Raw genomic sequence first — 13,795 nt, 5'->3', positions numbered from 1 at the left:
GTTCTACACAACGGGTGTCAATTTCAATAATCAGACGAATAAGTAGATCATGTAACGCGGTCTATCGGTTTCGTCGTCTCAGACAGTCCGACTGATGCAATAGTGAAAGCGAGAATTGGCGCGAATAATCGTTCAACTGCACTGCAAACAACTGATTTGGATAGCTAATGGCGACTGACAGCTGGACTGTAATCATTGTAATCAGTGGTAATCAGTGTGATGAGTTAATACGATGCCCACATCTCTAGATGGAGGTCTGCTGTGTCGAAAACAGTTAGGCTTTAGATAACTTTCAAATGCAAATTAGTGTGACGAAATACATCGCTAAACTATATTGTAGTGTAGACTGTAAGGGGTTGTAAAAATAAATATGCAAGTAACTGATCAGTAATCCTGAACATTAAATTGGAGATTCCATTTAATCTAAATGCTTTTGTAATCGGAATGGTAGCATAATATGAATAGATGCCTAATATTAGGTATTTTCTCCTATCGAATTTGAGTAGTGTAATTTTAAGTCTTAAAAAACAAAACTGTAAAAGTCTATGTTCGTCAATGAGTATTCCATCCCCATGTTAAATTTGTAGCCAGTTTTTTGTAACCAAAATAGTTGTAGTTGATGTGAGCCTCCGACAGATCGTGCTGATCTAAATTACTGATTTCTGTTGAATACACAATAATTTTTACCAATTCAAACTACTGGAATGTTAGTTATAGCAACTGTTTTATGACTCATCAACTTGGCCAGCAACAAAGATAAGGTAGAAAATAAGAGTTCTTATCACTAGAGCATTCTGTGACTGGCTTACACAACTACGTTCTTTATTAACAAAAAAAATTGGCTACAGCTGATCCATATAGATGGGATGTGTACTTCAGTATCCAATACAATAGTCAATGATACTACCTTGTCCTACGTTCGTTCAGTGAAACATCTGTAGACACCATTCCTTCTTCCCACGTGTACTATTTTAATCACACATTGCTCCACAACAGGATTCTAACGCTCCTTTTATGGTGACTCGAGTAACTATACCACAAGCTATTAGTAAGAATGGACAAATAATGCTCTGACAAACCAGTACTGCTTTCGCAGATACATTTAACTGCAGCCATAACTTATACGTTTCTTTGGTTAAATCGTTTCTTTAAAGTCTTATTGGAATGTGTATGCATAACCCATTACTTACGAATGTAAAGTGATCAGATGATTCGGATGACCTCTATTGCTTACGAGTGGAATACATTGGTTCCAGAGAAAGAGGGAAAGCTTGTAAAGTCGGTTCGTGTTCAGTGGAAGTGTGAAGTGAAAACAAGCTAGTCTTGATGATAGAAACACATAATATGGACACACTCGTAGAAGGGTACTAATTTATGTTGTGATGACTATAGATTTTAATTATCACATAACACTTTTAAGTTTAAAACAACCAGTATTATTGTTTCGAATAATTCGGAAAATTTACAAGAAGAGGTGCACAACTATTAAAATTTAACTGTTTACTGTTTAGCTGATGTGGAAAGCGAAAAGGGACCTCTTGTCGGCGATGCAAAATTTTTATTACGGCTGGTATAAGTAATTTAGGTCGAAACAATCGAAATTCGGGTTTTTATCGATTGTTATACCCCACATCATTTAACATATAACAGGACAGTATCGGTTAAAATATCGAATTGAAGATGTAAAAGGTCGAAATAAATCATTTTGTTAGCCATCTGCATGGTCTGAAAAAATGTACCTCTTGTCGCTCAATGTTATTTCACCATAACGACAAGAGGTCCCATTTCTAATATTCACTTTATAAACAGACTTAATAAAAATAATTGTTTTGTATTCTAGTGGAAATTTAGAGAACTACAACAAAGTTCAGTTTACGTAGAACAAAATATCTCACAAATTTTGCGTTCGCGACAAGAGGTACCTTTTCTTATCTTATAAATAGCATAGGGCCGACAAGAGGTCCCTTTTCTGAAATTTTTACGACATGCTTCAATAAAACAATTATTTAAATGAAAACTACCGTGAGTTAAGACAAAAATTGGTTTGCCTCCAAAAAGGACATTATAAGCTTTCTTTTGATTCCAAAGTAGTTTTTAAGTAATGTACTGTACAAAGAAAAATGTCTTTATGCGTATTTGAAATTTTCAAAATAGTTTTGTGAAAAATGACCCTTTTCCATAACAAAATGTCAAAGTCCTATAACTTTAACAAAAAAAAATCGTAGATGCATGGGACTTGCACCAAGTGATTCGGAATTTAATAAGGAATTCCAATATATATATAACTCAAAATCTGAAATTCCCGACAAGAGGTCCCTATTCCCTTTCCACATCACTAATGTTGTTTTACCATTTTATGCAAGATCAGGTTAGGTAGGGTTGGCTTACATCACCTTTATTTGCAAGGTCCTGGGCAAATTCTAATAGTGCCTCGTCTTGAAAAGAGCTGTGATTTGCTTAAGGATGTGACTATTAGAACATTGCCCTTGGAGAACAACCATAATGTTGTATCTTTACAATTTCACGCCTGGTGCTGCGGATAATTCGTAAGGAAGTCGGTTATTCTTTTCTGAGGGTCGACAGTTGCAGATGTGTTAATTTTTTAGCGTCAAGAATTGTTCAACATCCTGCCTTGTTCTCAGTATTTGTTCGTGTTAATTTTTGTTTTTGGCATTACGAAAGCCGTTCTTAATGTTGGTGACTGTAATTGAGTAATAGTCTACCCTTTCTTGGCATCCATTTATTGCCTCACTCTGACATGACCAGGGAAAGGATTTGGAATAAAAAGTGAGTCGAACAATGGCACAAATTGTTGGAATTGAAGGACTACCCGTAGTGAAAATGATCCTGTAGACAGGACGTGGACAAATTTGCAGTCGGCAGGGGTTAAAACTACCAGTTGTGTGCTTTACTGAATCGCAACAGCCAGCGTATACTTTCTCTGGGACTTTTTAAAGTTTCTAAATACTGATGAAATATTAGATTTATCACTAACATTTAAGTAAATTAACTAATGTTAAGAGAATGCATTAAACGAAAAACATTACAATAGCCTAACTATTAAACTACCAGTTAAGAGACATATTGCAAAATCGTGGCTACTATATACAGCAATAGAATATTTTCTAAGACCCTCTCTCTAACTTATAAACAACACCATTAAAATCCCGTTATCGATGTAGAATATGAGATGGAAATCGGTCGTAGCATTCTAGTCCCATATTGGCCATAAACATCGGGAGCTCGTTTGAATACAACACAAGTTACAATCGAGTTGTGCTCCTGGGCCTCATAACCTAGCGTGACTGGTTAGGGAATTAAATCTTACTTAATTCCTGTCGTGATGGCGGTACAGTACCTTTCCTGGTTGACAGAAGCTGACGCTCGAATTGCTGGTCACCCCGAGATGAAAACACTCTCCTTTGACTTCGCTCAATGCATGACGGGGGAGGGGGGTGTTCTTGATGATCCTTAAACCAACCACTTATGGCTGTGATACATTTTAATATATGGATTCCTACATAAAGTGTCACATAAATCATTCTGTAGTCTAATATTTAGACTCTACTGTTTTTGATAAGTGTTCTTGTACAGTGTGTGTGTGTATGTAGTAATGGTACTGTAATAATAAACTGCACGAAACTGTGTAATACGAGCCAGGACCATCTCCTTGAGTCGACGATGCTTGCAGTTAACGATAGGTCAACTGAGATCATCTTTTACAGCCTGGTGGTATTTGCCTACAGCTTTTACGACCATACTCTCCCGCTCCTAGAGTGAGAAACCCTTTATGGATGGGTTCTACTTATAAACCTTCATCGTAAAACTGCACTGAGCCTACAATTAACGTGATAAAAGTGGGGGTTTTCTAACTCTGAACCTAAGTAAGGCTGTTATTTGCTGTGATTTATATTGTTTTGCTCATCACTTTCATCACCTGAAGGTATGCGCTTCAGACATGTGTGAATATTTGTAACAGCCTACTATTCCATAGAGATACCTAAAACACAAACCAAGTTGATGAAAAATCCTAATTGAAAACATTCATCAGTATTAACTTTGACTTAAATTATTGCAAATTCGATTGGCTGTCTTGGTACGACCAATACTCTCCTTACAATTTAAAAGAATCATCGTGTAAACCTAACTAACTATATAGTATCGGCATTAAAAAAGTCCCACCACAAGAAAGATGGTAAAATTGGTTCTCAATAAGGAAGATAAATGTTTGCACAGATTGATGGATCGTGGTGACTTTGACAGTTGAAGAGCAAAGGAATGTTCTGGCGGAAGATAGACGACTTCTTGTGACAGTTCGTGCAGTCTCCGAGAACTGAACACACATTCGCCAGTCGCCACAAGATGGCAATCTTCTGTACGACTGCTGCTAGTTTTTATGAACCAAAGATCAACGTTTTATCGGGAGTATTTAGCGTTGCCTTGGGAGGTGAGGGGCAATTAACACTAAATATTCTACAGACTTTAACTTTATATTATATTCACGTAAAATAATCGAAATTCGTTATTTTAGTCCACAGGAGTTCGATATTTATATCATATTACCGGTCCAATTATAAACATTAGGTAGGTGTGCATTCACCCAAGGAAATGTTCCAGTCTTTAAAGATAATCCGTTTACCACATTTTAGCGAATTTACCTAGGGAAGTAGCTATTGCCGTGGGCGGCACGGTAAGATCTGCAGGTTTGCTGCGGCGGGGGTATTTATTAGCTTAATGTAGGATTAGTCATCTTTCTAGGTACCCATACGCGATGAAATACTTGCCCGATAATCGATTAAAACCAAGAGATGTGACTTGCGAAGAAAGTATTCATTGAATGTACAATTAAAACCTAATAGTGCGATAACAAAATAACCTCAGTAACAATTTCACGCGTACAACTAGAGGAGGCTATGATACAACACACAATGCATACCGAAAATCGAAAATACAATACCGGCGTTAGAGTACATTCACAATCGATTTTTTAGCTCCTAAACCGTTTGGCATGTTTGGGTGTTATGTTTGAACTGAGAGTTATGTATTATTACTCTGAGGTTTGAAAGCCACTAAACCGAACCTCACAGGTTCTGCAATAGGTAGGGATGTCCTAATGAACTACTGCAATAACTTACTTAACAAAATTTGGGTGTTATCAATCATCTAAGCTTGTTCACTGAACAGCAGTGAGAAATCACGTTTGTCTTGGGAGTTTTATAGTCTTATTGTTTACGCACTTCCTTCTAAGGTAACGAGTGGTCTAATTTGACTTTCTACCCGTCTATCAGGTGTTGTGACAATAGACGCTGTGACCAGACAAGAGAAGGGGTTCTATGCAAAAGTAAAAGTAGTAGAGTCGGTTTGACCTTTCGCCTGGTCCACCCACAGCCACGCCCTCCGGACTCGTTCCTTGCCCTAGTTCTGTGTCTCAACTCGACTGACTCACTGCTATCGTAGGAACCTAAGATTACTATTGTTGCCTATAGTAGATCAGTTGAAGACCGTCGTCGAAGCCAGTTCATACTCAAGCGGATGGGAATGAACAAACCGAACTCAGTCCCAAAAAAATACATATATTTATAAGGAAAACCATGAAGGTTGTTCTAAAAATGGTTGTAAAATCGAGTTGGATCGTTATCGTCATCTACTAGGGTACAAAAAAACGAACAATCTTTCAATCAAGTGTCACTAGTGATTAAATTAGTTACAGTATCTGTATCTGATTTTGGAAGTAGCTCTCGATTCATCAAGCATGGTATAGTCTCCCTTGTCTAATGAATGTAATTATGATATTAAGATGATACAGTGTTCTTGCCGTACTTTCTTGTAATTGTATTCGTTCTAATTATTTTACTAATGAACATTCTTGCGTAGTAGGAGGAGGGGATATGCTTTCTAAACCAGGGAACATTCAAGCTTCTGTGCTTTCATCATTATAGATTAATTATGGCTAATGAGTGTTGCTTTGCAGTCTTGACTATGGAAGGCATAACAAATCTTCTTTTAAAATGTTTAATTTAATGATAACACGAAAGGTTTCTTGCGAACACATTAGATTCTGGGAAAAACTGGGGAAATGTAATTTGAATGACTTGTGCGGAGTTGCTGCCAAGCTTAGCAAAACGTATGTTCATTTTGCCTACGTTTGCCTCTGTCGTTTAATATTTGTTTTTGATCTTAGGCCAACTGTTGGCCAAGAGCGTTTACCTACCAGCCACCGTACACATAAGGATACTTAACTAGCTTCAGCATGAGCATACAAGAACATAGCCTTATCACAACACCATTCCACAAAATATCAGTACAACTACTCAAAATTACGTTATCCATAGCAAGATCGGAGTAAATTTAGTATTCATTTACCAATCCTCACTTCAAAAAGCCCCATACCAGCTAAATTCAATAATCTTTAACATCCAGTGACAGGGGTGGGGGTCGCTACTCTGCGAGTCAGGAAGTTTGTTCTTTAGTCATTGAAGAACGCTGGGACTGAAATTTATAGGCGATTTACGTTTAAACGGCTATTTAGTCTCCTGAGTCTTCAAATTTTATAAATTTTGAGTTTCGCGTAAATTATTTTACTTAGATAACAAACTGTAATCATTGTATGAAAAAGCCCTTAAACCATATGACTAAAGGTGTGGATAAAGTAACATGTTATTTATTAATTATGGTCTTTTTCATAATAAATACAATTTATCATAAACCAACAAAGTAAATAAACACTCTGATGAATTATGACTTTCATAATAAACTTGAACAATCATGTTCCTTACTGAGGACACTACCTCTGCAAACTTACAGAAAGTAGATTATGAGTGACCTGCAGTTATGAAACACACTCCCTTGGTGTTAGCCATTAGGCCATGGCTGTAACGTTAGTTAAGCTTCTTATTGTAACATAATTTGAAAAAATAACACCTCGAATAACATGTAATAAAGGTAAGGCATTTCCGAAGTGCTCCGATTAAGATAGTGGCTGCAGGGCTTAGTTTTCCCTGACATTTGCCTCCCCCCCACCTCCTCAACATTGCTGCTTTCAAGACATTCTCTACACGAGACCGTGCTCTGGCAGCTAGCAGCTGTGGGATACAATGCCACAGTCAACTATAAACCAACTTCCCAAGGCACTTCCTACAGCTGTCACTTGAGCTGGTCTACAAAGTCTGCTGTTAATCTGTTATTTAAAATATACCATAAAATATGGTAAAATCCTTTCCAGCGAAAAGTAACATTCTATTACAAAAATTATGTTCTCTATAAACTGCGTCAACCCTAATAGGGATACAAATAATGAGTCCAATGCTGTTCGGCGTTACTGCAGGCCGATGAGTTCTGTAGCACTTGTCAAATGGAACTTTGGTTCTTCGTACAGTCCTGATTACTGTTCCTTCACAAAACTTGAATCGATATGGAGAATACTTGAAATTGTAGGTGAGTATTCAATTGTATAGTAACAAACAACGCGGATATACTTGTTCATACAACACAGCTCTTTCCCCCAAATAATTTGGGCGTGATACAGACACAGCAAACTGCTAAACTGCAGTGCCCCCGATTTCCCCCAATGCCCTCGCATTATCGAGTTTCGTTCTCATTTCCTATATACGTAATCTTCACTTTCCCCATATTAGGAGACCGACAGTATATTGTCCTGTAGGGTCGCTACATCGAATGATCGCCTTTACCGTAGAAAGCTTGATTTTCCACCATTTCCCCCGCGATCTCTCCCATCCAGCGGCCGCTTTGCCTGCAGCACGGTCAAGGCCGGGAAGTGCTCTATAGCTCCAGACTTGAACTTAAGCTTAAGTTAATATTTAACAATTTCAAACGTTGCACTGCTCAATGTGATTGTTCTTCTGGGAATAAACATTGAACAAGCTATAAAACACAGGTCATGTAGCATGTTTCAAAGATTTTTTTGTAGGAAAAAGAGTTTATAAAACATGTTAAAAGGAATTTGTCTTTGAATACACACTTTTGCGTTTCTTTCGAAAATTAATGCCATTGCGTGTCTGTAAGCTAATGGATGGAATGGGAAATAAAATCTAAATTCGTGTAGAGGCGCTTGCCTAGTAAAATCCCTTTTATATCGTATTATTTTGTTAGTTTAGGTTTAAAAACAAAGCAGGTACTTACATAATTGGTTAATATCGATAGCCACACGACTAGAGGCAAAACTATCTTCATTTTTGCTGAAACAGAAAAGAAAATGTTAAAATAATAATTATGTTTCTATACTTACACAAAAAATGAGACATTTTATGAGAAGGTTATGAGACATTTTCAAACACGTATACCTAGATAATTCATAAACTATACTGATCAACTAGTTAGTTTATCCTTCACTATTGTAGGCTGGTGAAGCTGTGGTAGCAGAGTTAATTCATTATCAGCTGATTATATAAGTCCCCTTTCACCGCACAGCTGACTGACCAAGGCGACTTATTGGCTAAACAGCTGAGCAAACTTTCGCAACTGGTCCAGATCAGAACCATTGTCTCAGTGCAACGCCAGTCCGAGCTTCTAATTTATTCCACTTATTCAAGTTACTCCGTTTAAACAGTTATGATTGATCGAGAATGGGATTATTAATGCAGTCCTTCGCATTAACCTATAAAAGGGGGCGCATAATTTGAGGGGGGGGGGGGAGTAGTGGAGGGCTAGATAGCTGTTATTTGTGATAGTTTTATAAATAAGACCTTGCTCTTTATAGCATGAACTGCAATGTTATCTGGGTTACTTAAGTTTTATTAGTTCTGGGGGGTTGATGTCTACAAGATTCTATAGCTGGGAATATATTTATAATTTTTGCCATAATTTTTCTAAATAACTTGGTTTAAGAGGGAGTTTAACGGACAGATTTCCACCACGCCTTAGGAATCAAATCACGTTTAAAGGCATGATATTGTAACCGAACAAAGGTATCGATTTACGATTTGCAAGTGAGTGGTAAAAGTGAAATGAGTGGAAAGTTTGGTCAAGGGCGGATTGTTCTAGAGCCGCCTCTAGTCACTTACACACAATCCGATGTCGTGTGTCCGAATTCCTACGGTTACAAATAAACACTCTAAACCCAGTTAATATACTATCGTGGTAATAAAATGACTAAATTAACTAATATTAGTTGTTCGCCCATTTTCTGTTTCAATTATGTAGGTATTGTTCTGATTAATTTAGAGCAGCTACCTCCTATGACACCTTTAAATTGCAATTCAAAAAGTCTCTTCTACAACAATCGAGTATGCCAGTTGAGCCTACAACTGAAAAGAAACGTGCAGGTAAACATGCCACGGCTACAAACAAGGGATGTTTTGCGAGAGTCAGTGGTGAGAGAGAGAGAGTGAGAGAGAGAGGTAGGACACTCAAATAGCCTGGATAGATTGAGCTTGTCATCTAGCCAATCTTTGAACAAATAATAAAGGTTTATTAAAGCTGAAACAATTTTACGAGAATTAGGGCTGATCATCTACCTCATGCAAGACGTATTCAACCGAGCGTTGGGATATTATCTTGAATACCTTAGCAATGAGCGTAATCTAATTTGTCTTGTTCAATACAGTAATAGATCTCTGAATTGATTAGTTAACCTATTTGTTAGGCTATTTCGTGGATTTATTCTTTAGGAAATAGGTCAAGGGGCTAATGTCATTGGTAATTCGCAGCATTACTAAAAACTAAAATTTTTTCGTAGATAAGAGACACAATACAGTATTATGTTATTTTAAAGAGATAATATTGAATCAATGTATTCGTATCTATAAGTGAGGAAGGCCACTTTATGTTAACAATTCTGAGATTTCAAGTCACAAGACAAGTTATTGACACCGTGTTGTCAATTGTATTTGAATATTTATGAGGTATCCACCAATCGCGTGGAATGGCGCGGGGTCAGCAAGGAGACGTATATTTTGACAGCCAATAGAAGCTCATGTGTCTTTACAATGATTGCTAGAATGGTCATACGGTTTAGAATATGCCATATAAACCCGAGCTCGTGAACCGCCTCATAGTCATACAACTTGTTATGCGTGGTTGGCCAAACGTTATAATACAATATAACAAAATGGAATGTTATTATACTTATAAAATCTATTTATTTTATGTGACGACGTTTTAGACATTGTCAAAGAGGAATCACACCTTCAAATTGAACGTTGCTCCATCAACAAGACAATGGATGACGTAAGAATAGGTGCAGGAGTTAACAGTACTTCCTCCACCCTCCTGGTAACGTAGTCGAACACCTCGATTGCCCTCTGAATCGCAATTCAATGGACTCGATTGAGTTTTTTTTATTGTCTGGAGGGAAAGTTTTAAACGCATCCACTTGAATTACAATACGGGTTGGCTTCCTAGGTTAATGTACGTTTTTATTGAGCTGATGAATAAAAATGTTTTCAAGATCCTCTTAGGGTTTTAAAGTTCAATATTCTGTTTTTGAACCATCGTGTTGTTTCTACTAATGAGGATGATAAACAATCCTACTTACGTGCAAATATGCTTTTTGAAGCGTGAAGTAAATAGTTTTTCAGGGTTCTTAGTGCTATTCTTTTGCAAAAACATCTCTGAACGAATGTCAAAGAAAGATTGATGGTCACCTTATCGGGAACTGAGCTTGTAAAAAAGGGAAGGCTCGAAACATTAGAAGATTTACGGGTTGTTTTTGCCCAAGGTGAAATGCCAAGGTGTAAATCTACTGCCTGAGTGAAGGGTTGCGTGAATAGTGAGATTCGTATAAAACATGGACCTCGTTTATGACTCTTTAAATGCTACCATAAAACTAGGTCATCGTCTGTAGAAATCGTAAATGACTGGTTTAGTGATTAGAACGGAGTGACTAGATGTATGAAAGCAAAATTGCCATAAATATCCTAGGAGAACCGCTGCTAACGATTTCCTCAGAGACTGAATCATCCTATTACGCAGGTGTATCACCAGATTCTCGTAACGGACCAGATCTCGGAGTGTTGCGACAAACTGGGGGTCGGCGACGGCGCGCCGCCTAAAAAGGGAGAAGAATTTGAGTGTGTTTGCGGACCGGGGTATAAATTCTCACCTCGTGTTGACTTGAGATATAATAGTTGTGTCACAAGCTGCTCCGCATCCGGCCGAGCGGTCAACTACAGTTGTTGACTTTGGACTGGTTTGTAACCTTGTAATCACCTCGGTAAACAACCTAAATACAGTCCGTAGCTGTGTAGCACGGAGGCCACTGGCAAGCAACTTTTTCCAAATGAATGGTTGCAAATCTCAGCTTTACAATTTATGACTCCGACCACTTTGCTAATTATTGTTCGGCTACCTTTGATTACAACGTGATCGATATTGAACGGTAAAAATGACGGACAGAATAGGTTTGTATTTATGATTACATCTTCAGTCGATGGAATTTTGGTTGACGACCTAAACATTTCGTAATAATAAAACAGGTTATGCTGAATCATTCTCATTCGAGACTACATTAGTCTGGCTGTATGCAGGACCTATCAACCGTTATTATCATATGTTTGTTACTTCATGTTAATCACCTCAAATTAGGCCTTTTACTGGTCTGTCTTCTCTCTCTTCTCACGGTCATAGAAGCCCCCCAAGCTAAGTAGATGTCCCCAAAAGATCATTGTTTTTAAATTTACCATGCATGAATTGATAAACAGTTTGTTTTGTAGAATACATATTCATCTTAATCCTAACCGCTCCAAAAGGGTTATATTCAGCCAAATAAGTGTTATGAGTAGTAGTTTCATTTTTCTAATATTTTTATTAATATGGGTTTAACGGTCAAGCTTGCATCATATCTAACTCCGATCTAAAATTTTAATGCCACGTTGTTTATGATGTAAATGTACTGCAAATTATAAATTATACGTTTACTAGAGTTTTAGAAGACTAGACTGGCGTAGTACACAGCTCAATCCTCAGGAATTTCTAGATCTGTCAACAAGGTCTCATATAACCACCTAAAACAACTTTCCTTATAATATTTTGATCTGAGCTAATCATTTATTGATCAGTTGAACGTTTTTGTGATGCTGAGCTGAAGGCTGCAGCAGAAGTAACGGTGAGGCCGTGTGCAGAGTGCTGCCCCCGTCTCGGCAGTAAATGGCAAGGTCGCTTGTGGTCGACCTTACACTGCGCCGGATACCGGGCATTGAATAGACCCTTGTGGTCACTGCAAGCTTTTCATCACATGATAACGCAGGGCGGCTCCAGAATAGATTCTCGTGCTGGAGGCAGCGTGTCTGACAATTTTAGATTTCTTTACCCTTCACCTGAATATGTAATGTCTGTAACATTAATCGTATGCATGTATGTCTTAGAGCATCTGCATAATAATGATATCGAGTTTACAAATTACTAATTGTCAATTAAAATGTTTGAACAAATTTGAGGGTTTTTAATTGGCTTGCCCTCTTGGTTTTAATTGCCATTATGCTCCTCTATTTGTACTGTCTATACTCTTCAGTTCATGCACGATACTGATATTTCCAAACCATTATTTTTCGTCGAAAAAACTTGCTCACGAAATTACTTTTATTGCTTACTTAAACCAAATGCTACTTCCAAAGCTGAAAACACACGTTTTCATTGATCACGTTAAAAGTCTACTTAATAAAGTACAAGATATTCGTCAAGGAAATGCATTTATACCAATTAGGTTTTCTTACGTGTCTTTTGGACTGAACGTCCACTAATGTGATTTTACAGTCGAAACAATTATTTTATTAGTATAGATTGCAGGATATCTATATTTTATACCTTAATAATACTGTATTTTTTTAATGAGTTGCGAGTTAATCTTCTTATAAGAAAAGAGCAGCAAACACCCGGATTGAACAATTAATTTCGATACAAATTGTCAACTGGGGTCTTAATAGGTTTGTAATAGTTTAACAAACCGTTTTACACACCAGTTAACTCTTTACTGTCGTTGCAGAAGGATTTCAGCATTAGCTGGGGCCTGGTCGTCAAAGTGTTGTTAGTTCTGGACGTTAACTATAAACACGTATTTCGTAACAGTGTTGGACGGATCCTTGAGTGGTACAAGGCCAAGCCCTAGTAGTATAGGATGCGCCACTTTCGCCGCTGCACCAATGTTGCATACATTGTACAGCACCAGTGTTGCATAAATTGTACACCATGCTGCATATATTGTGCACCACCAATGTTGCATACATTGTTCAATGCAACTTTGTGTGACTGATCTGTTAATGTCTCAAGGGTGTATGTGTCTGGGTGTTGTGAAATAAACTCACTTAGTGCCGAGGAAGTACGGTGGACTGCGAAATGTTATGTCCACAGTACCAGGTAGAATTTATAATACTCTTGTCAATGTGATTTGTAACAGATAAGGAGGTTTATGACAAAGTACGCAACGAATTGAATTACTTACATTATTTCATATTTCGAGACAATTAGAGTAGAAAAGTACAGCAATAATGTTTGGAATAGTTTACTTTGGAATTATTACACATTCAAATCTCAAATGTGACAGATGTGTTTGATTCAAACGAATTCATTACCTTAAGGTTCATCTATATTTTAAGATTATTTTTGCTACATTAAAAAAATACACTACATTATCATAAGTTAGATATAAGTGAGGTTTATTATATTGCATTACAAATATAGAGAGTTTGGATATCAATCTGTAAGATAACGCTATTACGTTACCTACAAACCATCAAAAACTATAAAACTACAACTTGCATTAAATTTAATTCTATTTGTTTGGACCAATCAGTGATTGAACCGACTGTCGCTCTTGTCGCAGATCCTCAACAACTGAGCCGCT

General features: G+C 37.3%; 1 protein-coding gene across 1 annotated transcript in view; it reads right to left on the bottom strand.

The window, feature by feature from the left end:
- The window catches only part of LOC128991085 (uncharacterized), a 346,794-nt gene that overhangs the window by 320,231 nt on the left and 12,768 nt on the right, over positions 1–13,795 (bottom strand). The window contains exon 2 of the mRNA XM_054414044.1: positions 8,140–8,195. Coding sequence (XP_054270019.1) covers positions 8,140–8,195 — 56 coding nt within the window. The remainder of the gene's footprint in view (positions 1–8,139; positions 8,196–13,795) is intronic.

Source organism: Macrosteles quadrilineatus, unplaced genomic scaffold (genome assembly GCF_028750875.1).
Source record: "Macrosteles quadrilineatus isolate MER2022 unplaced genomic scaffold, UCM_ALF_1.0 Scaffold_1__1_contigs__length_201487025, whole genome shotgun sequence".
Taxonomy (NCBI): domain Eukaryota; kingdom Metazoa; phylum Arthropoda; class Insecta; order Hemiptera; family Cicadellidae; genus Macrosteles; species Macrosteles quadrilineatus.
The sequence above is the reverse complement of the archived record's forward strand: the minus strand, read 5'-3'. Positions and strand labels throughout refer to the sequence as shown.